Here is a 25,168-nt window from a genome sequence, read left to right as displayed (position 1 = left end):
GTGCCACCATAGTCAAATCTGAAAATCTGTATAGGCTATCAATACAGTGACATAATACATACAAGCAACAATATAGTTTATGGTGCCGTTTCCTCTCTAACGCTATTGACATTGGTATAATATAATAGTACTACTTTCCAGAATAAATGAGTGAAGAATGGTCACTACAGACCTATAATCTTACTGACACACTGAGCCATTGAGAAGCATCTGCCTTAGCCTTAAAACTGAGAAGGGTTAGGAAAACTGACAAGGAAAACCTAATGTAATTTTTCTGACTGCTCCTTCGTCCATTTTGAACGGACTCATTGATACGTCTAAACAAACAGCACTAAAATATTATTGAATTTCTACAGTAAACGCATCGACTCTTTTTTATTATCATGCAGCTAGTGCAGAAGAAGTGACACATTTACAGGTGAGTGAGGAGAATATTGATGGATCCAGAGGAAAGATTGAGTATTGCGTCATTCCTTTTACGCACATCCTCTCCATCTAAACATTTCCCAATCAATCAAGGCCTGTGTAGTGAAAATTGTTATCAGTTGTTGCTTTTAGGAAGCATTACTCACACCAATGTTGGGAGTATAAAAGAGACAATGCTCTCAACATGCACCAGAATCATTTCACTTCTCTGACTCGACCTCGTAGAGATTGAACACTTCCTTCAAAAGGGCACTACAGTAAGTCTGTCATTTTTGTCAAGAAAAAATGTGTGGAACATTCATGCTTAGGTTGTGCAAATTCAGTTATTTGCTTGGTTATATTATATTATAATTAGCCGCCAACAATTTTAACACTAAAGGCATATTGATACAGTATGAATTACTATATCTTATACTTTCCCCAATCTTACTTTCCCTCTTATACAGATATGGCAATGAAAGTAATTCTTCTTCTTGCACTTGTGGCTGCACTGCTTCTATCCGGAGAGGCACTTCCAGCATTAACCTCTTTAAATGGAGGCGTTCAAGAAAACAGGTTCGTGCCAGCACAACACCTGTCCGGACAGCAGCCGTTCAGACGGGAGGGGGCCGTGGACGTCCAGACGCGCCCGGTCCGATCACCTGTCTCTCACCGGCTGGCACAGCTATCGGAGGACGAGCGTGAGGTCATGACCAAACAAATTATGAACGGCATTTCAGGTATGCAGTCATCCTTTGTGAACGCGGGTGTGAAAATGTGAGAATGTTTTGTAGGCATCTTTGTGAGTTTTATTTGTATTTATATTAATTTATTGCATGGTGTGTTGACCGACGGTCAAGTCCACATGCAACTCCACATGAAGTCAGAGTGCATCGTTATAAAAATGACGTTTGAGACCTTTTTCAATGTGTTTTGAATTCTTCTGTTTGGTTTATGTAGGCATGTTGTGTTCGCAGTGATAATGAACTCTGACTGCATGGCTGATCAGGACTACAAGGGCTGGGTGGACTGGGGACGCCGAAGCACTGAGTGACAGCTGATAAGAGATCAACATCTCAGACGGAATGCATTTTGTCTGCCGTCAAACGTGTTTTGCTTCCAAATAAATATTTCACATTTTAACACTTAAGTCTAGTTTCGTTCTGTTTATAGACCATGGTGTGTGCTCCACACACGCACGCACGCACACAATAGTTCACTAAGTGATCCAAACATACAAATGTGTACTGGGTGGAGATGCATGTACAGTTTTAATCCACAGGTGGTACAATTTATATCCACATTCACACACAAATATACAACTGTGAATCTAATATAATACAATTCAGCACACAGGAGTCCATTTTGTCATCTGAGAAACAGCAGTTTGGTTGATTATCATCTCAATACACATCATAATAATCTGCATTCAAGACCTTTATTCCCTTTTTATTCCGTAGTATCCTATGCCTTTTTTGCCCTACTGTTGATTGTCCAGAAAGCACCTAGTGTCAAAGCATGCAGTTTTAAATAATTAGGACCTCTCATTACTTAATAATAATTTGCTCATATTTACATGACGCTCCCACTCATAAACTGTGGGAACCAACCTTGAATGCCCGTCCCAATTGTGATTTCATTTCAGAGAGGATAAGTGTGTATATTGTTTGCTATAGCGAATATGTTGTTGATAAAGCAAGTACCAGATGACTTCCTGAATTGTTCTGGTGAGGTTCGTGTTTGAGAGGACTGAAAAATACAGTACAGGTGTACAGTACTGTACTGGGTGTATGTGTAGTGCAACGGCTTCCAAGGTGCAGTGTCCTCAAGGTTACTCAGTCAAATCATGCAGCCCTACAAAGGCAAACATCAGAAGCATACTTTGTTTGCTTGTTTGTTTTAAATGTCAAACACCATGACAAGGGTTTAAATGTCTGAGAAAGAAAATCTGCTAAATGGTATCTATAGCGCCCACTTTCGAGCCAAAACTGTAAAATCCTCAGTGTTAATTAATCAATTTGTAACTCAAAGCGTATGGACTCTTCCAGGTCCATTTGGTAAAATGTATACACTCAAGAGTTCAAATAACACTGGATTTTACTGTGTACTATTAGTGGGATAAGAGGATTGACGTTGAAGTCATTCTACTCAGGTTAACTATTCACATGGTTTCTGTTCTTTGGCTTTGCAGGGCAGTAGTGCTGTATTCAGTGTTGTGTGATCTCTGCCACTTTGGGCAAGGTGTATGTCTAAGTGCTTGGTGGGACCTTATGTGCAATACAGTGTTATGTGTACATAAAAAGTGTCCTTAAGCAAAAACACAGACTCGCTACTGGCTCACTCATTATAATAAGAGCCTTGGCTAAATTCAAAATGTAAATGGACACAGATTTACAGTATGTACAACGTACTTCATTCACTGTATAGCAGCTCATAAGCAGAAAACAGGGTGAATTTCAGTGCATTTCAAAGCATGTTTTCAGTGTGACAGCATCAGCAGTTGTTTTGGTATGTAAAATGACAATCATTTAGCACAACTACAGTAGTCTAATGGATTTTGCTTCAAATTACAACTTTGTTACACACAAAGCAATGATACTGTGATTACAGTTGAGTTTTTCATTTTTTTTACAAACCAAAATTGTCGAGGAGCAGTTTTCCCTTTTATACAGTGTGAAAACATTGTTATTTTCCCCCACAATGTTTCTGTTGCTCTTATAAAAAGTTGATAATAACGTGACTTTCTGGTACTCATGGTGAGGTGACAGTCCTGAGATGGAGGGGTCACATGCGCACGCGCACACACACACACACACACACACACACACACACACACACACACACACACACACACACACACACACACACACACACACACACACGGCAATCCATCTACTGTACAACAACTCCGTAGAAAAGAACCGAACTGTACACAACTTAACACCACACACAAACTGAAAAGTATGGCTCTATGTATGATCTCTTCCGTTTTCCATGATGATGCCACTGAGGGCTTGGACCCTCTCACTGAAAATGCTCAAAATGGCGATTACACATGGCAGCTAGCTTAGCTAGCTTAACGGTTTGACGCAAAGTCACTAAAGGTGAGTCATGGAAACTGGGGAGGGAGGGGGTCTATGTCATGGGGGTGGGTGGGGGCTGACCACCTCACTCTCCCCCCCACTGGTGCCCACTGTCCCCCAGGCCACCACTTGGTGGAGGCCCAGGCGCTGTAGCTTCTCCACCAGATTGAAGCTGAAAACGCTTGTTGTCCTCATTTGGTCTTCCTCGTCCCTTGAGGGCATCGACCATATGCCTTTTTCCGTCACCATAGGGTGGGTCAGGTTTGTGTGATGGAAGGTGGAAGGGTGTAGTGGCTGCTGCTGCTGCTGCTGCTGGTGGTGGTGGCAGGTGGAAGCGGAGATGCCCTGTTCCCGCAGAAGCTCCAGGAGTCCCAGTGAAGATGTGGTGGAGATGGAGGTGGGGGTGGGCCGTCCTGGGTGGGGGTCAAAGGGCAGGCCAAAGGGCTGCTGGGAGCCAGAGGAGGTGGTCACATGCTCAGTGTTCCCACAAGCTGATAGGCTGACAGCGGGAAGGCTGCTGAATGAGGAAAGGCAATGAAAAGAATGATGAACCGCTTAAAAGGGATTTGAAAATGTAATTTCATCAAACCACAAAAATGAGGACAGGCAATCACTTATCAAATCAGTCATTCTGGTTAGTTCAGTTCATTGACAGAGTCAGTATGGTTGCTGTACGTGAGGATAAACATGATGTTAGTGGGACTGGTGTTGGTCATGCTGCATACCTAGAAAAGGCAAAGATGTTAGAACAAGACGTGTTAATGTTTATAATCCAAGAAGGCAGGTTTAACAACTCAACAATGGTCGGCAAAAGGTTTAGTACTGTCGCGGAGTGGAGTGGATGATAGCGTTAGGTGGGGTGTGGTTTAGGTAAAGAAAGGTAAGGGGGGATCCACACGAGGGATTTAGTTTTTTAACATAAGGCAAAAATCAGATTTTCCTTATTCTTTTGAAATATAATAAAGAATGATTTTGAGATTCTTTGTATAAATATTTTACACTTTGGAAAAAAGCGGGTGGAAAAAAAGCAGCATTGGTGCTTCTGTAATTCAATAAATCTGCTTGCATGCTTCTACCCTTTAGAAGACTTTTATCCACAGCTCTTACTTTGCCTAGAAGGCTTCCGTCAGAGCTGGTGTAAGAGCTTCGACCATCGTTTCCTACCAAAGAGATAAGAGAGGCTGGTAAGAAGAGAGAAAGAGAGAGCAAGAGAGACCAAGGGAGAGGGAATCTGGAGTACCAGCCTGTACTGCACTATGTGAAAATAACATTGCAAAACAAAAGCTCAGGGTTATAATTATAGATATACAGTACTGTACATACGCATGCATGCACATACATAATTACATACATACCATACATACATACATACATACATACATACATACATAATGTGTATGTAACATCGATACACACACTCACGTATATCAAACTACATGCAATAAAAACAAGGACAAAACTAGAAAAATCGGCCTCCTGGCGCTATAACAGGACAATGAGAAAAGGATGGCATTTCGGCCTGGCGGAGACAATGACGAAGAATACCGTCTCTGTATAATAAAATCCTTGTTAATTTAACTCTGTGTGTGTGTGTGTGTGTGGTGTGTGTGGTGTGTGTGTGGTGTGTGGTGTGTGGTGTGTGGTGTGTGTGTGTGTGTGTGTGTGTGTGTGTGTGTGTGTGTGTTTATTTGTCCTTACCTGGAGGAGAGAGAGGGGATGAGGAGGGATGGTTGGAGGACTTGGCAGGTGGTGACAGTGTGTGTGTGAGAGGTCTGGGGGAGGTTGTGACCAGATGGACTGACTGATGGACAGGGTCATGGATGGGAGAAGGTACACACACACACACACACACACACAAACACTTAACTACCTACTGTATGGTAAAAAATACAAAATGCATCTACAACACAAGATGGGTGAGAGAATGAGGATTATAATGTGAAATGATAATGCTGGGGAAATTGACACGGTGGTGAGGTTTGCCAGTGGTTAAATGTTAGATTGTGAGACATTGTGTATGCATGTACTGTATGTACTGCGTGCGTGTGTGCGTGTGTGTCATCGGATGTGTACATGCATGTATATGCGCGTGTGCGCTCGCCCTAATTCAAAAGCCATTTCCTGGTGGTCTTACCCATGCTGCATTTGTGCGCTGCAGGGAGCTGTACTAGGTCAGGTTCATCCTCCTCCAGGTCGTTGAGGCTGTAGACATGCTGCATGTCTGTCTCCAACTCCCTAAAGTCTTTGGTGAGGACCCCTGGCCGGGGCTGCAGGATCCCCCCCAGGTTGGGCTTAGCAAGCTGCTGCCACTGGTGCAGAGTTACTGAGCCTACAGAGAGACAGAGAGAGATAGAGACAGATAGAGATGATGATGAGTGATGGGAAGAGATGTGGTCTCTTAAATCTTGCTTCACTGATCATGTCCCTACAACCTCAACTGTGTCATCATTTCCGCTTAGGTTTTGTAAGCGAATCATTTGTAACCATAGAATACAGTATGTTTTCTGTGCCACGTTGTTTTCTCTTGTATATTTTTACCAGGTTGCAAAACCTGGTCTACATCCACACTTGTAGTCTTGACTTTTGTGTGACTTTTTCCTCATTGGCTGGTCCTTTAGCCAATGAGGACTCAATGTCCTCTCAGAATATGGGATCTAAAGACGACCCACAATACTGTGTTCGGCCACTGTATGTATCTCTATGGTCTGTGGCGCTGTTGCGTGGAAAAAAAGTGTGGTCGTTGTCACCAAACAAACTATTGACTTGACTCCTCATACACACACAGCGCCGCCTCCAACAGCAACCCAGAAAAACAAGACAACGCACACAAGCCCTTACTGAGGCAAACAAACTGATTTAGCTCCGTTCATAAACTATTTACTATTTACTGACATTTTGGGCGCTTTTGTTAGTCCGCAAGCGAAAGGGTACAGGACCACGGGTCCATTTGGTTCCGTGCAGGGACGCTGGAGAGAGCAACCTGGTATAATATGACTGTGTCCACAATCAGTCAATCAATCACATAAAATAACTGATTCCAGTTTTTTGAATTACGTACGGTCTGTGCAGATGCTGGTTCATTTATTTTGTATTGCTAATTTAATTGTTTTTAATTTAATTTGCATTTCAAATTATTTTATCCACAGTGTTGAGGAAGCTCAATGAGAACATTTCACTCCCTGCATTGTTGCTACCAGCTGTATTACCAGTGACAATAAACAATAAACATCCCTGAACATACAGTACTCTACTGTATCAGCTCACCTTCCAAGGGTTTGACGATCTGTAGGCGGTCAGGTAGGTAGGAGCGAGAGGACGAGGAGCCGCCGTACGAGCTGCTGCCATTTGAGTAGTTGGTTCCCGTAGACGAGGAGGCCGCCGAAACCACGCTGTCGTTACCGGGCGTCAGGAAACCACTGGAGCCTTCTCCCTCCCCGTCTCCCTCCCGGCCTCCTCTGCCGTCTCTCTCCCCTCCCTCCTCTTCCTCACAGTGCCTCGCCAGGGCCCAGAGTTTCCGCTCGCGCTCCACGTCAAAGAAGGGCCTTTCGGAGGAGTGGTTCTCCTGGCGCGCCGACAGGCACTGCAGAGCGGCCTCCAAATCCCGACCTCCTGGGGTACCGGGCTGACCCAGACGCTTCGGACCGCTCACACTGAGAGAGATAAATGAGAAAGAGATGAAGATGAGGACAAGTTAATAATGAAGAGATCAGAGGCAAGAGGGAAACATACAGTGTAGCTCATGAACCCAAACCCAAAATACAAATATTAAAGTGCATTAAGATACATTTCTCATCCCTCTACATTCACTAATCTTTTATTACATTTATAAAATTGAATGTACAATCTTATTGGCCTGTGCAGTGGGTATGACACACAGGAAAGCCCAGATAGAGGGAAAGGAGGCTGACAAAAAAGATATGGGAACAGGATTTGAACCTAGAATGTTGAGACTGTGCATGTGCAGACTTACTCATTGCCGTCTTCTTTCTGGCTGTGGTGGGAGTAGACTCGGTCCTCCAGGTTAAGGCTGGTGTTATCCGAGCCGTAGTAGCTGGTGCGGGGGGTGCTGTTTCGACTGGAGCGGGTTGACACCGGGCTGGACCCCGGTAGGGCTGGAGAGTGGCACTGAGACCGCAGCCTGTTCACCACCTTGACCGTCTCGAACACGCGCCATGGGTGATTCCTGTCGGGAGGGACGGGACCGCATGATGACCATGACATCACTGACTAATGTGTGTTTGTTGTTCCAGTGCAAGAAATAGCCTTGGATCTTATTGTCAGATTGTCTGAGATGCAACACAACTACATTCAATAGTGTTACATTTAACAAACTGACTTGTACTCGATGGGGGCGGGGCTGTCCAATCCCTTGCGGAAGGTGCCTTCTATCTCAGCTGCCAGGGAGTCCATGGGGAACACTGCAGCTAAAGCACTGTAGCGCTGCACTGTGCTGTTAGGCAGGCTTTTATTCCTCAGGTTCTTTATGTCCTCTCTGGCCTCACGTAGCATGTCCCCACACTGAGAGTACTTGTCCTGCAAGTCTTTTAGCTGCAGGTAGGGGGAGACAGAGATCAGTGTAAAGGAGGGAAACATTACAGGAACTAACCAACCATAGAGGTACAGTATTTTGATGTTGCTGTCTGGCGCATACCTTGAATTTCCATACTTCAACTTTTTATGTTTTTTGTATTTTTTATTATTGCACTTCGTCATACTACAGAGTCAGACAAAAGTAGCAAAAATAGCACATCTGCAAGCTCACAACATGTCACATATTTATAAAATGTCTCATAAAATGTACAGACAAACTTTCACTTAATTTTATTCTCTCCAACAATAGCAGAGCTTGAAGATCTGCTATTGTTGGAGAGAATCAAATTAAGTGAAAGTTAGTCTGTGCATTTTATAAATATTAAACCAATGAAAAGTGTTAACAAGAACTTGTGACTAATTAATAACTACATTGGATGCAAAGTTCTTTTTTTTTTTCATTTTCTGAAAAGTAACAGATTAGGACATGGTTTCCACCCGACCGCGACGAAACGACTCTATGGCTATAACTTTAAAAACCAGAATCAGAATCAGGTTTATTGTCACATCACAGGTTTACAAGGTAAAACCAGAGAGAAAACATAATACTGAACCCGAATAACCATCACAGAAGACTGCAAATCACACTCATGTACTTTATGATCTTTATCTGTGAAATGACTTCACCTCTGATTTGAGCTGTAGTTGACACTCCCTGGAAGCATTCAGGTGCTGGTTCACCTCCTCGTTCTCATTGGTCAGCTAGACGCACAGAATGGAAGACAGAGTCGTGTTATCTTTGCAGCGATATGGGCCTTTGTAGAGAGGAACTAGGCAACAGCTTAGAGACATGGATAAATATTTGATGGGTTCTGTTATATAAGAGTTTAGGAAGGGTGTGTTTGATTTATGTACAGTAACGTCCTTGAGGGCACCTAGGCGTGTGCGCAAGAGCACGTTATGTCTGTACATTATCGGAAGCTCCCGGCATGTATGAATAAGGTAAAGCACATTTTTACAGAAAGTGAAAATGAATTTAGCATATTTAGTCATCGAAAATCTGTATATACTGTATGTATGAACAGTATCTATGTGTATGTAGTATGTACTTTTGATTGATTGAATTTAGAATTTTGCAGAAAAAAGCACATGAAACTACAGTTCAAATACAAGGTCAACTAAATAGGATAAAAAAAAGAAAAGCCTATGGCTTGTTTTAAATGACAGACAGATATACACTACTATGTAGAACATCATATAAACAGTTTAAAAAGAAAAAAAAAGGGGGGGAAATGTGTACAGTAAACAGTTCTAAGGGGGGGGGCTAGGTTAAGACTTTTACAGGGGCCAGTTTCGAATTGCAGCCACCTGAAGGTACTCTTTTAGGGCAGGTTTGAAGGAGAGTAGGGTTTTACACTCCTTCACTACTTTTGGTAGGGCATTCCACATTTTTGTTGCATAGCAGGAGAATGAATTCAACCCCTTGTTTGTGCCAAATCTGGGTTGGACGTAATCAGTGGAGCTACCTCTGGTGTTGTGATTGTGGACTTCATTTAAGTTTTTGATGTACTTTAACAGGTACATGGGTATCTTAACGTTGTGGTGTATCTTGTAGACCAGGCCCATTGCAAGTTGCGGTACTCTGTCCTCATCCCTGAGCCATCCGACCCTAGCAAAGTGAGCAGGGGTTAGATGAGTAGTAGGTGTAAGGCCAAGGAGTAGCCTTACCAGTTTGTTTTGGGATGTCTGGAGCCTTGTTTTTAAGGCCTTGTTGGTGTTGTGGTACCATGAGGTGCATGCATAGTCGAAGTAACCTTGGATGAGGGCCCCTGTTAGAATCCTCAAAGTATTCTTACTGACTAGAGAATAAATCCTATACTGTAAAGTACATTATGTGTAATATGTATAGTACAGCATACTGTATACAGTATGTGTATATACTGTAGTATTCATAGTACAGTATCTATGCCAGTGATAGTGTCAGAGGCAATGCGTGTACCGTGCTACTGTGTCTGTTTCTATCTGTGTGTGTGTGCGTGTGTCCATGCGCCTCCCTCACCCCCTTGCAGCGTGCTTGCAGGTCAACTATCTGAGCGAGCAGTGAACTGATCTCCTCCTGCTGTCTGTAAGAGTCCTCCACCTTCCTGGCCAGCTCCTCTGACAAGTCCACCACCTGCTTGTTCACCGTCGCTGCAGCACACAGTCCACACAGTCATGTTTACATTAAGCCATGAGGCACCTGCATGAAGCATTTTAGCTTCCAACTCATTTTCAATATAAAGTGTAAAGGATCTTGTACACCGGGGGCGTTTCTTCCCGTGATAAATTCGTCCCAAAATATATTTTTTTGTTGTTTGTGTCATGAGTACATCCACACAGAACGGGAATATTATGCGGCCATAAAGCAACGCAATTAAATGTCAGAATGAGGTCGATTTCTCACCGTGAATAAAGGCACAGGACACATTTTCCATTTCAACACTTAATGTGAATTCAAGGTTTCGTACAACAAAGTATACAGTATAGGGCTTAAGTGGTTAAAAAGAGCGCTTATATAATTTGGACGTCTCATAAATACTGTATGGAATAAGATTGCATGGGTGTGTTCATTATGTGGTACTTACTGAGCTCCTCCACACACACCATCACCAGCTCTTGTTCCTGCTCCTCATAGTTGGTGGTCTCTGATTCCAGATCACTGGCCTGGGAAAGGTTTTCATGTCAATATAATTTAGTATTGTTGATTTAGTACAGTTGATTCCAATTGAATTCAAATCTTTGACATCGCTTTAAAAAAAAAACATTTCTAATAAATAGACCAGAAAGTGAGTACGGTAATTCAATTTGATTCCTACAGCGATTGAGCAATATTACTGGATATACAGTACGTATACAGTGTAATATATTCATTAACACTGCTATCTATAGAAACGTTCAGCTTGCATCAATCACTTCAGGTTGGATCGTGTGGTGTATCTCACCTCGCAGCGCAGCTGGCGGTTCTCGTCCTCCAGACCTTTGAGTTTCTGATGCAGGAAGTCATAGTGGACGAGGTTGGTGAGAGAGTTGAGAGAGTTGCCCGACTCGTTCCTTTTTATTCTAGAGGACCAGTGGAGAAAGTGATGGGTTGGTCATCCCTTCTTTCTTTATAGCCATTTCAAGATTTTACACCAATTAAACTGATATTTCCTATATGATTTCTATTAATATACACATATATATCATTCAATCTACATATTTTTCAGAAATATGCAGCAAGATAAAGCACAACCTCCTTCAGAGATGTATGTAATAGTAATATTTCTGAGTATATTCCTCTGTGTATGTAATCTCTCAAGTCAGCACCACTGCCCTAAACATGTAGTGTTGTTGTTAGTAGGAACAAACACAGAAGCATCCGGGAGGAAGTGGACTAAGAAAGGGGAGGGGCCAAACCAAGTTCCTGTTTCTACACACAAAAAGGAGATGGTGCCCCCAGAGGCAAAAACAAAGGAAAAATATATATTTTTTCTTCCTTTTTTTAACCGAATGGGTTCCCAGATTGCTGTGTATGTGATGATGAACACTCACGGTGAGCGGGACTCAGATGCGTCGATCTCCTCGCTGCTGGCATAGAACTGGAGCAGGTCATCTCTCATGGACAGCTCATGACGAAGCTGTGCAATCTGTACAATAAAACATAAACAGCACAATTATAGCAGCAGTCATATTTGAGAGGCTATGATGAGGTTGTGATTATGGGTAAGATCACTGTCAGCTGCACTAAAACATCTACAATCACAGTAGAGACCACCTCTTAGCACTGTATATAAATACAAATAACATACAGGAAAAGATACGATCGCGAAGTAACAAGTCATTGTTAGTTCAGTGACCAAATGTGCCTGTATAACCATAAAAGTGTGCTTAAATATATATTATATAGCCTTGGTTCTCAAAGTGGGGTCCGGGGACCCCCAGTGGTACTTGAGGGGGTTCCAGGGGGTACCCAGCAAAATGTGTAAATAAGAATAATTATGACCTTTCATACTTTGGCTATTCAAAAATAGCAGATATACAAGCTCATAGCGCGGCACCGAGTGCCGCACTACGAGCTTGTAGATCTGCTATTTTTGAAAAATCTTGAAAATTTGTGCAAATCTTTGAATATATATATTTTTAAAGTGAACATTTGTAACTCAAATCTTTGCTTATGGGGGGTCCCTGGAACAAAATATTTTTAGATGGGGGTCCGCGGCCAAATACATATCATTTTGGGGGTCCTTGATATGAAAAAGTTTGAGAACCACTGTTCTATAGTATATGATGTGATGGGTTTTTACCTCTTCCTTGGCAATGTCCATCTGTTCGTCCAGAACTTCATTCCTGGCCGTCAACTCTCTGTTCTGCTTCAGGAGAGACTGGCCAATACGGGCCGCCAACTCCAGGTCACGCTCTTTCTAAAAAGGGCAGAATTAGAGGGTTACATGAAAAGAAACTAGGGTTGTCCGATATTTACTTTTTTACCGATAATCGATATACCGATATTGTCCAACTCTTAATTACCGATACCGATATCAACCAATACCGATATATGCGGGGATTATTGTGATTAGGGTAAGCTCAAATTTCATATCACACACACCATATACAGTAAGAACTCCTGTAACTTATTTATAAAGCAAAAAAAAAAAAAAAAAACGATACCGATATTTTCCCGATATCAATTTTTATGCTAATATCGGCCGATAATATCGGGAGGCCGATAATATCGGACATCCCTAAAAGAAACCCTTTTCCACATGCAGCATCGGGTAACAAATATGTTCAGATTCTGAAAATGCATGCTTTTCTAGAAAGTTAGATGCACATTTAGACTACAGTTACCATTTTGACATTTGTTGAGACATAATTTCATTGGTTTTTGTTTTACTGTTAGTTGTCTGAGTTTAATGACTTAAAATCATGCTGTGTGTGGTGGTGTGGCTTCCTTACCTCTTCCAGCAGGTGGGTGACAGCCTTAATGTCATGGTACGTCTTAGTGATCTGGCCCACTCTCTCCGAGCACAGCACTGCAGGGAGGAGAGAAATAGCAATGTATTTAATTGCTGAAAAGGAAATCCTGACAAGTGCTCATATTTTCAGTGCTCACAGGCTGTGCTACTCTTTGCCATTTGTAGTGTGAATGTACAGTTGGAAATTGTACATTCATAAAGTTATGAACCTGAGAAAAAAACAGCCAGCACACAGTAAATGTCCTTTTCACATCCATCTCCACGGACAGAGCAACGGACACATTTCAACCTAACAGGTCTTCCTCAGCGTTGTCAATAAAGTTACCAAATGGAAATGAAAAGGATGCTTGCATTCATTATTAAGCTGACATTCTATAGCCTACGTTATTTGCTCCGAGCTTTTTTAAGAACAAAAGTAGAGCCACTTCAAAAACAGGATTTGTGTGAATGAACTCATTAACTGCCCTTTTTCCAAGTGTCCCAGCCAGGTCAGACCACAACATCTCCATGTGGTCTGACAATTACTGATCCTCTTACCATGATCCCCATTATGCCAGATAAGACGCCATTAAGAGCTTCTGTCTATTTACCCAGCTAACTCACATACCAATATAGCTCAGCACGGGGACGGTATATAGGGTAATGCTAATGTTGTTTCTCGTTTGGGAGCCTTGAAAGGTAGTACAGAAGGGGAGGGATTAGTAACTGATCCTGATGATGGGTTTGTTTATGTACTATGAAGAGCTGACAGGGGTGAAGTAGTGTAGATGATCATTTAGACCTTAAAAGGGATAGTTCACCCAAAAACTTAATTCATGGATATTTTTTTTGTTTTTGTCACATTCCTAAGCCAATAATTTTACCAGTAGGCTGCGGTTCCGGTAGGAGACACAAAGGAGACTCTTTGTGTCTCCTACCGGAACCGGAAAATATCCATGAATTCAAGTCTTCATGGGGTGACTAATCGATAGAAAAAAAGTCATTTTTGGGGTGAACTATCCCATTAAGCTAATGCTGTCTATTACTGGATACTATATTATGCCATAATATAGCATATATTATAGATTATTATAAATGTTGTTTAATATGCTGTTGTGAAGCAAATGTGTATACTGTAACATTTTAACGTTTAAAGTCCTAAAATAAATTAAAAAATCAATCAATCAATCACCGCCACATGCACAGTATATCATACCATTCACCTAATTCACCTCTACAGTCTCTAGCAGAAAGACTAGATACAGAAGATAGCCTTGAGTAAAGTAATTTAGAATTACTTTGGAAGTGCTTGGAATTTGGCATAAAACACAATGACTGAGTGGCCGTATCAGTTTCTAATCAGCCTAATGGACTGAGCCTGCCTTACTGGGCTCTACTGGGCATACATTATGGACCATATACTGTAAATCTATCTGTACTTGGTTTAAATGCTGATTTAAGGTGTAGTATTATATGTGGCCAATTTAATGAAATATATTCAGTGAGAGAAAGATACTGTACAAAGATACAGTAGATACACAGAGCTCGTAGAGACTCCCACTGAAATGCACATACTCTGAAACTGTGCTACAAAGATTGACGTATCTCTGTTCTGTTCTGTGCCAATAACACCCCTGCAGCATCATTCAAAAGCCATGGGGTTTATAAGAAACAATCATTTACATGACATGTTTCATTGCCTACAACAATGTAAGATTAATTAATAATGTCAGTTAAAAACAATGAAAACCATACATGTTTTAACTCACTGAGTGCCATTAACGTGTTTCACGTGTTTTTACCACTATGGCGCTGGGTGCCATTAACGTGTTTCACCCAAGATATCATCATCTGAAGATATGCAGCTCCATCCACTCCTTGTTTAACTTAGAACTGAAAAAGGCTGTACAGTATCTCGCTTCCTAAGCACTTTTTGTTTTCTGTGAAAAAAACTCTGGCACTGGGACAAAATAATATTTTTAAAAATCTGGCAATTATGGCACTCAATTGTACTACCTAGGAGTATGTAAAAGAACAAAAACAAATAAACAAAACGTTAAAAAAAAAGTCATTTTTAATGACTGATGATGGTTAATTTAAATTGCAGCAACCAAAATAGTTGAAACCACAGCATCACTGTGAAGTTGTGGTATACTCAAATCACAGATTTTTCTCATAGATTATAGGGCCACATAAAATAAAAAATAAAATAATAACTATACTGTAGATTATAATAATAATCATCATCACAAAACACATTGCAAACCTCTCTTTAAGTCTTTATTACTGCTAAAAAATGATCTGCCTACTAAACATACAGGAACAGAACCATAATGTCATAACCCATCTACCTAATGCTGTAAACAAACAATTAAAGTTGCAACTTCCAAATCTTTGACAACTTACTTATTTGTAATAACAGCATTACCTACTGTAGAAAACAAAAATATACTGACTAAAAGACTTTGACATGCTGTCTGAGGCAAATATGGCTTATAATGTAGGATAGTCAATAGACTTCTGACTAACTTCTGAGTATGATAGATAGTTGATGTACACTGAATTTGTCCAGTGCACTTCCTGTACTGTATACATTTCATTCTACAAAGGGAGTATTTGAATTTATTCTGCTATCTACATGTACTGGTAACTTAAATGAATAACATTTACTTTGGGAGACAGGTAATGTTTTAAAACATTTTTTCTTAGGAAACAGCTGTGAGCTGTGCACAGTACAGCATACTTATCTCGGGACTTCAGTCCTATAGTATTTTAATTACATTGTTTTGCTTAGATAATCAAGTGATACACAAATTATCATGTGGAAACATTCTGTTCTTCCTTAACAAAAGGTTTCCATCCCCCAGAACCACGAGCAACAGAACAGAATATCTAAACTAAATTCAATCAAATGTACAGTAAAGCAAGCCATTGTGGTATAAACAAAACGTATTGGGTATTTGCATCTTCTACAGTTGAAAATTAATGCAGTTCACTTTTTGGTCAGCATTTATTATATATAATGGTTATACTTGGCTTATGGAATATTTCCTGTTTAATATGTTTCAAACACATTATCGATAAAACAAATATCCACTGCTAAAATGTATTCAAGTCAAATGAGCATGTATCAGCAGTCAAGAAACCCATACCTATAACGCAACAGAAAACATTACTGAGAATATAATAACTGTTTGTTTTGTGGTCAAGTTCTTTGCATAAAATAATTTGACTTGTAAATTAAACAATCCAAGTGAACTTTCAGACAGCAACTTATGCAGGCTTATGCAAAAGGTCTGGTATATTCCCTTATATGCCCTCCTCAGTGTCTCATGGAGAGAGAGAGAGAGAGCGAGAGCGAGAGAGAGAGAACGAGATAAGTAATTGTGCCAGGTTGAGCTTGTGCTGCTCTGTGTAGCTGCATCATGTCACGTACAACACATCACTACCTTAATAACCTATACTTTGGCGTATGACAGTGTCATGCAGAAATAACTAAAGAATTTATGGAATTAACTCATTCACTGCCAAGGACGTAATAAACGTAATCTTTTCCAATTACCAATTCTGCCACGGACGTAGAAAAACGTAAAAACATTTTGTATTCGATTTTATAAAGGATCGCACTGTTCTTTATCCTCCGCAGTGGCTACTTTCACTGTAACTCATCCGGATACGGATATAACGTCATTTGAAGATTTCCATTTCCGTCCCTGTTTACCTTCTTCATTAGAACGTCTCGTTCTCGAGTGCCTTTTTTTTGCCGTGTTACGCGAGGCGCAGCTGTTTTGAAAGTGGTGCTACAGGAGAAGGGAATGGGATGGAATATTATTTTCTCTGGGCGACACACACACGTACTGTCTGTGTTTACAAACAGTCGGACACGCGATCATAAGGGATGTATACATTTTCTGTGGCGAGCTGAACAAGAGAACCTTGCATCTTTGTCGAGAAATGGTGTGTTTACACAGGGCTGCATGAGAAGGAGCAGAGCCGATCGGACGATCAGACTTGCGATCATAATGAATATACATTTTTTGTGACCTGTTGAAAGTTAAAAAAATATATGAAAATTGCTGGCAGTGGGCAGTGAATGAGTTAATGCATTACATTTTTGTAATATATTTTAATCAAGTCCTAATGTCAGGTAAGGTTCTTCTAGCAGGTGAGTTTATTTGTTACAGAACGGCTCCGTCACGGATTGTAGACAGCTAACCCCCCCCCCCCCCCCCCGACCAACAGTACACACACACACACACATTTATCTTGCCCTCTTTCTGTTCCCACTACAACAAAGAAAATGATGGGCATATTTTGGGCATATTTACGAATGGTGATTATTAATCATAGTCAATCACAGCTAAACTGTGATTAATCTGATTAAAATGTTTAATCTTTTGACAGCCATAGTTAGTTTGTTTTTGCCTGGCTGTAAACTGGATTTCCCACTTGACACAAATAAAGTCTCCCTACTTCTAAAATGTATAGTGGTATTTTATTTCAATTCTATAAATTAGATCGTAGTATGTCCATTGAGAGTACTTCAGAAAAATCTTAGAATCATAAAACCTGTACAGTATAGATTTCCTATGGCATATAAGTTCAATGGTTTGGAGATTTTTTTTATTATTTGTAGTAGTAGTACTAGCAGTAATATCCTGAATCTTGATGAGTAAATCAGTAGTATTAAGTAGTATGAGTCTACCAAAGAAAATGAGTCTGCTGAACTATCTGCTCATGTGTAACAAGCTGCTCTGGATCAGATAGTCAGCTAAATGCCTAAAATATGGTATGATTTAAAATACACCTTTCTAGGTTAGTGTCATTATGTCTAGTCTATGCAGCTCAAGGACATCCTCAAGCCTGTGCCATACGTTCTCAGATTACATTCCAGCGACGGTGCCAGATCCTCGTACAACACAGGGGCTGTAATTTTATCTCTGATGAAAACAAAGCATCCAATAGTATATTTAATCCTGTTGTGTAACGGAATGAATGGACAGATATTTTTCCCGCAAAGAGTACCCTGTCCTCTGGAAGGATGCCAGGGTCGCAGCATCGGGGGAGTTAAAAAGCCCATTTAGACAAAGACTGCCACACAGTGCGGATGAATAAAACAGATGCTATCTCAGAACTCAGATTAACTGTAGAGTTAAGGCAGTCTCAGTAAAAAAAAAGGCGAGTGAAAATGTATCTTTCATTCTAATAAACAAAATTAATTGGGAAAATCATCTTTTACCGAGGTTAATCTACAGTACTGGGGTAGGGGGCAGTCTTGCATTATTCAAGTCTAGACCTGAAACTAGGGCAACAGTCATGTTAAATGTACACTAGGGACGAACATCCCTTAAAACCAAGGATGAGACTGAGGGGACGTTTGAGGTTGTTTAACCCGTTAAATCATATTAGCTCATATTCAGGTCATGGTTTCATTTTCAGTTTTTTAGGCACAGAATAAGAATAAGACCTTGCTAATAGTTAACAGACTTAGGATGGAATACCATGGGGGGAAACAAATCACACCAATGTAAACCTAAGTGTTTTAAGACTTCAAACTTAACCTTCACAGAAAAGATTAGATCTGATGAGCTGCTTGCATCCAAGCCACACACTGTTCAGTTTGTCAATGACAACCAAAGACATGCTGCATTAAAAGGCTGCTACTGCTGCAGTGTGCCAGGTTCTGCCAGCTACACACTCACAATCTATGACCTTCACACTGCACTAGGGGAAGAGATGCCAGCTCACTATATTTAGACATCACGTCTAGGTGCTGCAGCTCAGTGGGACTCTCTACACAGTGGAAGATCTGCAGAGGATGTGTGTGTGCTTAGACCGAAGCACAGACACTAAGACAGGCCGGCTTACAGTGCTTAATGCATACAGCATCCCAGTCAGTAACCGTGTGTGTGTGTGTGTGTGTGTGTGTGTGTGTGTGTGTGTGTGTGTGTGTGTGTGTGTGTGTGTGTGTGTGTGTGTGTGTGTGTGTGTGTGTGTGTGTGTGTGTGTGTGTGTGTGTGTGTGTGTGTGTGTGTGTGTGTGTGTGTGTGTGTGTGTGTACTGTAGCCGGCATGACATCACTGGATTATACAGTGCATGCTGCAGTGCATCATAATGTACTAAAGGTCGCACTCGGATAGAAAAACAATCCTGCATACAAACACAAGCACACTGTCACTTTGACGCATGTCACTGCAGTGTGCCGCATAACAAGCGATGCATTGCATAGCCATGCTGTCAACAATCTAATCATCCCTAACACACTCCCCAATTGTGTAAAGAAACCGGGTAAAGATGATTCTGATTGCATATCACTGACTCCTGCATGCATGGCCTCTTCAAGGCACCAGTTTCTCTCCTCTGCACTGACTCTACATCTCCTCTCCTGTCTTTTGTCCTCCACTATCTGACCCTTTGCTTCCCTCACCTTGCGTCACCTCCCCACTTAGATTGCTGTTGGGGATGTGGACGTTGTTGTTATTGTTGCTGTTGCCGTGGTGACTCCTCTTATGTGTCACCTCCACCTCTTCCCCGAGGCTGGAGCTGCTCTTCTCCTCGTCCTCGTCCTCATCCTCCTCATCTGACACAAAGGAGCTCCACACCTCCATGGTTACCGGGGAGAAGCTGTCCTCTATCCCTCCGTCCATGAGGGTTAAATCCCTCGCTCTTTCCTCTAGGTGCTCTGTTGTGTCTTGGCTGCAGGGAGGCAGAGTCTGCCGTTCTCTGAGCACATTCTACAGTGAGCCTGTGTCGTCTGTGCGCAGCACCCGCAGCTCCTCAGTGTTAATATGTAATCCCTCCCGCCCGTGAGGCCAGTCTGACGTCACGTGCCTGCACCCCTCCCCTCACCCTGCCTGCGTCCACCTGGCCACGCTGGACTTCCGGGGATAAACAAGGGGATGAAGAGGCACAGGGGTGGAGGGGAGTGCGTTACACAGAGATTCTGATAAGGATGATAATGTTCTGTTCACGGATGAGGCTATTCACTAACACATTATTCTATTTTACACATAAAAAAGCCCATGTAGGGAAGCTAATCTGGTTTAAAGGCAGGCTGCAATAAAGCCAGAACACCCCTATGATACAGAGAGATGGTACCTTCCTGCCAACGGCTGCGGCTCGTCCCTGCACGTCACACTGCTGCACCCATGGCAACTCCCCCTTCTCACACACAATCTCAGTCTGTGTGTGTGCGTGTGCGCGTGCGTGTGTGTGTGGGGGCTGGAGGTATGAGGAGTGAGAGATATGTGCACTCCTGTATGGAGGTTTTACCTGCAGCAAAACATGCACCATTTTAACCCACCTTTTCTCATTTAGGCTCAGGCATTTGATTCTGTCTAGATTCCTTCACAGAATTCTCTGTATGAAATCAATAATTCATTTCTTATGTCAGGCTTATGTAAAGAATACAAGAAGTGTCTGTTTTGTGAATTATTTAGTGATGTTATGATGGCCATGGTAAAATTCAGTAATTCAAATTAGCTGCATTTGCAAACAATTCCTAAAATAGGTCTTAAATATAGGCTTCTTTATGTCTGACATAATTTTCATTACAATACAAATAATAATCCAAATGTAAAATAATTTCTGGTAATTCAGGTCACAGTCCTACCACACCCACCCCGGCCTTTTCTTGTTTAAAAGGACACCAGGCAGTCCATATCCCTTTGTGATTTTTCAGTTTTTCTAAAGGAAAGCTGAGAGGGACACAGGCGACAAAGTCATGGAGGCGCAAGCCCTCTATTAAAAAAACAGCCTCATCCTCATCATCTTCATCATCTCCCCATCCATCCCTTACCTCCTTCCCCTGTTGCTACCCTGGTACACTGTACTGCAGTGTCCTCAAAATAAAATATTTACCTCGTCTCCATCAATATTTTAGCCACAGACGGTCTCCTCCAGGTCAGGTACAGCACGCAATGGGTGCCTCTCAAACTTTCACTGCCTATCAATTACACTCCCTTAGACTGTTTTCCCCCAAACATCATATCCTGTGTCCTCCTCTTTTACTACCATGTTTTTCATACATGTAATCTTCTGTGTTGTGCACTCTTTTTCTATTAATCTTTTTTCTGATGTTACTCATGGAGGTCAGTACAGTAACCAACAACAGACCACATTGGAAATTAAGGATTAAGAGAGGGTTTAAGGTAACTAACAATGACAACAGAACACAAAGGAAATTTTACTTGGGATTAAGAGAGGTCACGGTAAAGACAAGAGAAGAGGTTTAAATCCATTTGGTAGTCAACTGGTTAATACTTTCTTTGAATTGCCTTCCTTATTAAGATAAACTTTGCATTGTGAACTCAACAACAGAGTGGATAGAAAACATAGGTCACTGAAGGATTATGACAAGCAAGCCATACTAAATACTAGGTTAACTTCTTAAGTACGGACACAAGAAAACGACTTATGCGTTCCACTGGTTAGTACGTGATTTAGTCTCATGGGTGTAGCTTTTGTTGATTTGAAATCCATAATCTGTGTGATAATCTGTGACCTGTGAACACCCAAGCTGCTGTTTACCTTTGTGGGACAGAATAATAAATCTACATGTGGGTACATGTACTATTTGCTTTTGTATGTCAAAATAATAAATCTACATGTGGGTAAAAGTACTATTTGCTTTTGTATGGCTGGCAAAATAATAAATCTACACGTCGGTAAAAGTACTGTTTGAGCAACAGCTTCTTAACACTTTGTCTGGACCCATACATTGTGTGTCACTCCATATGAAAGCACATTCAATATTGACATGAGAAGCCACTTTGACTGATATGAGCCTGGGCATGAATAAAACACAGATACTGTATCACTGTTCAATGTTTGACTGAACACACACACCCTATAAAGGGCAATGGCCACTTAGTTTTATTTCAACACCGGCTATCTATGGAAATACAGCTCTGCAAAATATCCATAACAACCACATGTATTGGATGCTAATTTGCAGATGTGTTATAATATCCAATATCTGTATTGATTTGATTGAATTAATGGTATTTACGATACCTGGTGATTTTGCAATTTGTGCACAAAAGTATGATGTTTGCACATGATAGTCCTTTAGTCAGTATGAAGTCTTGTATGTGCTGTCTGTTCTAGTTACACGTTACATGTCCATGTATGTAACAGAGCTATTCTATTCCATCATGCTGTACTCATTTTAACGCAATAAAAACTATCTATGAATAACACCAGTGTTCACTCATCAGCAAATTCTGACACATAACAATCAAGACAATCTAACAACTATGGAGCGAGGTCATTGGCTGCCGAGGTTTATCAACAATAGCTTCAACTGAAATACTGAAATATGAACCATATGAACCAGTAACTAATACTATAAATCTCATTGAACTGATCCGGAGATTGACTTGCACCAAATTCCACTGTAAAGTATGCTTAGAATTGCTGAAATATTTATATATTAATAATAAGTGTTAAATAGCTCTATATTCCCATATTAATCGTTGCTATAGAGTGTTTGTTGAGTAACAGGCGTCTCTCCGTCTCTCCAGCTCTTTAGTAAACAGAAAATACATTTTCAGGTCCAGCAGCATACAGGATAAGCAAGTGAAATTGGAAGTGATCGAGCAAAAATAATGAGCAGACAAAATTGGAAATGGAACACGGTGGGATTCCTGATTTGATCAAATTGGTATCCCGACCTAAAACTGTATTTTCTGTTACTCAAATGATCAGAATATAGAGCTTTAACTATTAACACATAAATGTTTAACTTTGTTAGAACATCTTTTACCCATCAGCACTAACTTCTATAAGTATGTGAATGTCATCTCCGAGGACCCATATAAACTAAAGAAAAAAGTATAATCACAAGACACTAGTAAAAGATACATCAGATAGACAGTCAGGTAGAAAGTATTTAACTTGTACAAGGCCAAAGAGCAGTAACTACCACAGGTCTTACACTTCATAAACAAAACTTCAAAGTTAATCTCTTGTACTGAGAGTGCACATAAAGCACCCAGCATGAAGCACGTGCTACAGTATGTGTGTAGTATGGATCAGCAATATGGGACAGGTTAATCTTAAGTAGATTGGATTCGACAATGTTTGGTACAGAATTGCTTTACCATAAGTAAGCCAATAGCCATACATTCACTACATCCCAAAAGCTCATCAGTAACGGGTTTCCCAAACAAAAAGGCTGACAATAAAGCTTGACCGATAAGGCATTAGAATGGCAAAATGATGATCCATTATTGATACAGTATATCTACCCAACTGTGAATGTGATGTATAATTGGCGTTGTGCCATGTGTGTTAGTATGTATTTGTCATAATATGTCACCCTGTAGTTGCATGAATTGATTTTGTTTGACCTACTGCAATGAAAAGATTGAGAGATAATTTACGGCATATTTTTTTTACCTACACTATGAAATATATATTGACAATAATCATTTCAATATCCTGATAAGAGTTTTTTGCTGTCACCATACCAGGTCCGTGGGAACATCCACGTGCATCCCAGACTTTGTGACCACGCCGTACTTTGTGCACAAAAAATATACCCGCTATGTTAAATTATGTGACAATAAAGGTCTTGAAATTTCATCTATTACCTGAGGTCTTTAGAGAATAACAGGAATGTACAGAAATAATTGATGCAAGGTAAAGTAAACTAGGACAGTAGACCTCTTCTCACAAATCCTTCACTTGTATGGAAGAAGCTAATTAGATTACAAGGAGTACACTCCTTGTATGGACCACGTCACGTCCACTGTCTGCTGACCCTCGCGCCTAGACGGACGCAGAATGTATACCAGGGCGGGCACTGGACACAATTTAGCCTGACAGTGCATCGCGGGTTTGAGTCCCATTCCCGACAATATTTATTTCATGTCTCTCCTCATCTCTCTCCCTGTTTCCTGTCCATCTCTACTATACCTATAAATAAAAAGGCAGAAATACTAAACAAATATATTTTAAAAAATAGTATAAAAATAGTAAGAGTAAAAAAAGTATAACCAGGCCTTTACACTTCTACATCTAATATATGTTTTGGGTTGCTAACCCTGTCACCATGAGGTCAGAGTAGGCAAGGTTCATGACAAATGAAACCACAGAGGCTGTATGGGATATGGATATGGTTGTGGGGTTTCAGAGAGACAGAGCTTAAGAAGAGACAGCAAAGCTAATCAGCTTGGTGGCATTTGGTGTCTGTGACCCAGGGTATGGTGATGAGAGGGGGAAGGTAGAGAGATTAGGTCCCACAAACACGTGTGGGTCACCACAGGGGCGAAAAAAGTAAATAAAAATAGGTATATCCCGTCACATCCATTCAGTCAATGGCAAACATATGAGGCCAGCTAGTGAGGAGCTACCAATAACTGCAGTGAAAGTTTCATTTGTGGTCAAAAACATGAGGGCAAATTCGCGATCTGATTCTATGCGTACCATTATGACCATAAATATTTATGAAATCAACACATTACAATTTCATGATAAGGGACCCTATGTATTTCAAAGGGAAGGGTATGACACCAACTACCAGGGTTAGGGTTTCCTGTGTCACATTGTCATTGTCTCTAATAATCTGTTTTTCCTCTCTCTCAGTCTCCACTGTGTTGTCCAATAAAGCTGAAATGTCTTAAAAATAGAACCTCAGAAAAGATCAATTAACAGATTTAAAAATAAAAAGGCACTCACTGAAGTATTTCAGTGTCTCCTCAATCTGCTCGTATGTGAGTCCCAGTACGACCTCTGGGGGCAGTAGAGGGGTGTGCAGCCAGTCATCGTTGTCGTAGCCGAACACAGAGTCAGCACGAAGGGTGTAGTTAGGCTGACCCTCTGACAGCAGGCTCACTAGCTCCAATTCTGGCAGGTCTGAGCAAAGGTCTGGGAGTGGTGTGTATGCGTGAGTGTGAGTGTGAGTGTGAGTGTGAGTGTGTGTGTGTGTGTGTGTGTGTGTGTGTGTGTGTGTGTGAGAGATGTTTTATGAGTACAAAAGTAGGCACAGAAAGGGAGAACAAGGACACAGCTTTCAGACAATAGCCCATGGCAGGCTGACATGAAATAACAGATTTACACTGCCCTCTAGAGGGGAGGTGTAGACTTACTCCTGTCATTAAGTCATCCCCACTACCAGATATAAATCTGCACAATTTGTATGATATTTTGCATATTCCCAGCCATTTTAAGCTC

At 41.1% G+C, this 25,168-nt stretch overlaps 1 protein-coding gene across 5 annotated transcripts; it reads right to left on the bottom strand.

Moving 5' to 3' along the window:
• Nucleotides 1–1,661: 1,661 nt before the first annotated feature.
• Nucleotides 1,662–24,801, bottom strand: hap1 (huntingtin associated protein 1). Of its 5 annotated transcripts, XM_084047186.1 has the most exons (15): nt 19,419–19,671; nt 12,993–13,069; nt 12,341–12,457; nt 11,589–11,683; nt 11,000–11,117; nt 10,643–10,721; nt 10,078–10,208; nt 8,706–8,780; nt 7,825–8,036; nt 7,459–7,671; nt 6,753–7,138; nt 5,623–5,817; nt 5,187–5,289; nt 4,596–4,648; nt 3,859–4,005 (listed from the first exon to the last, which is right to left on the bottom strand). In XM_084047186.1, exons 1-14 carry the CDS (start codon nt 19,636–19,638, stop codon nt 4,615–4,617), a joined length of 2,055 nt encoding a protein of 684 aa, XP_083903312.1. In that variant the 5' UTR covers nt 19,639–19,671; the 3' UTR covers nt 3,859–4,005; nt 4,596–4,614. The 5 variants fall into 5 exon arrangements, with proteins under 5 accessions (XP_083903311.1, XP_083903309.1, XP_083903310.1 ...); XM_084047185.1 differs by lacking the exons at nt 4,596–4,648; nt 19,419–19,671 and adding an exon at nt 24,674–24,801 and having other exon boundaries at nt 1,662–4,005; XM_084047183.1 differs by lacking the exon at nt 4,596–4,648 and having other exon boundaries at nt 1,662–4,005.
• Nucleotides 24,802–25,168: the final 367 nt, after the last annotated feature.

Source organism: Gymnoscopelus microlampas, assembly GCF_963454915.1.
Source record: "Gymnoscopelus microlampas genome assembly, chromosome: 2".
In the NCBI taxonomy this organism is placed as follows: domain Eukaryota; kingdom Metazoa; phylum Chordata; class Actinopteri; order Myctophiformes; family Myctophidae; genus Gymnoscopelus; species Gymnoscopelus microlampas.
The sequence above is the reverse complement of the archived record's forward strand: the minus strand, read 5'-3'. Positions and strand labels throughout refer to the sequence as shown.

Excerpts from the sequence above, each read along its gene's own strand:
- hap1 (XM_084047183.1), bottom strand. The coding sequence starts at position 19,638 with ATGGACGGAGGGATAGAGGACAGCTTCTCCCCGGTAACCATGGAGGTG. Across the intron at positions 13,070-19,418 it reads AAGTGGGGAGGTGACGCAAG|TGCTGTGCTCGGAGAGAGTG; the intron begins GTGAGGGAAGCA and ends TCCTCCCTGCAG. Across the intron at positions 8,037-8,705 it reads AACTACAGCTCAAATCAGAG|CTAAAAGACTTGCAGGACAA; the intron begins GTGAAGTCATTT and ends CCCTACCTGCAG.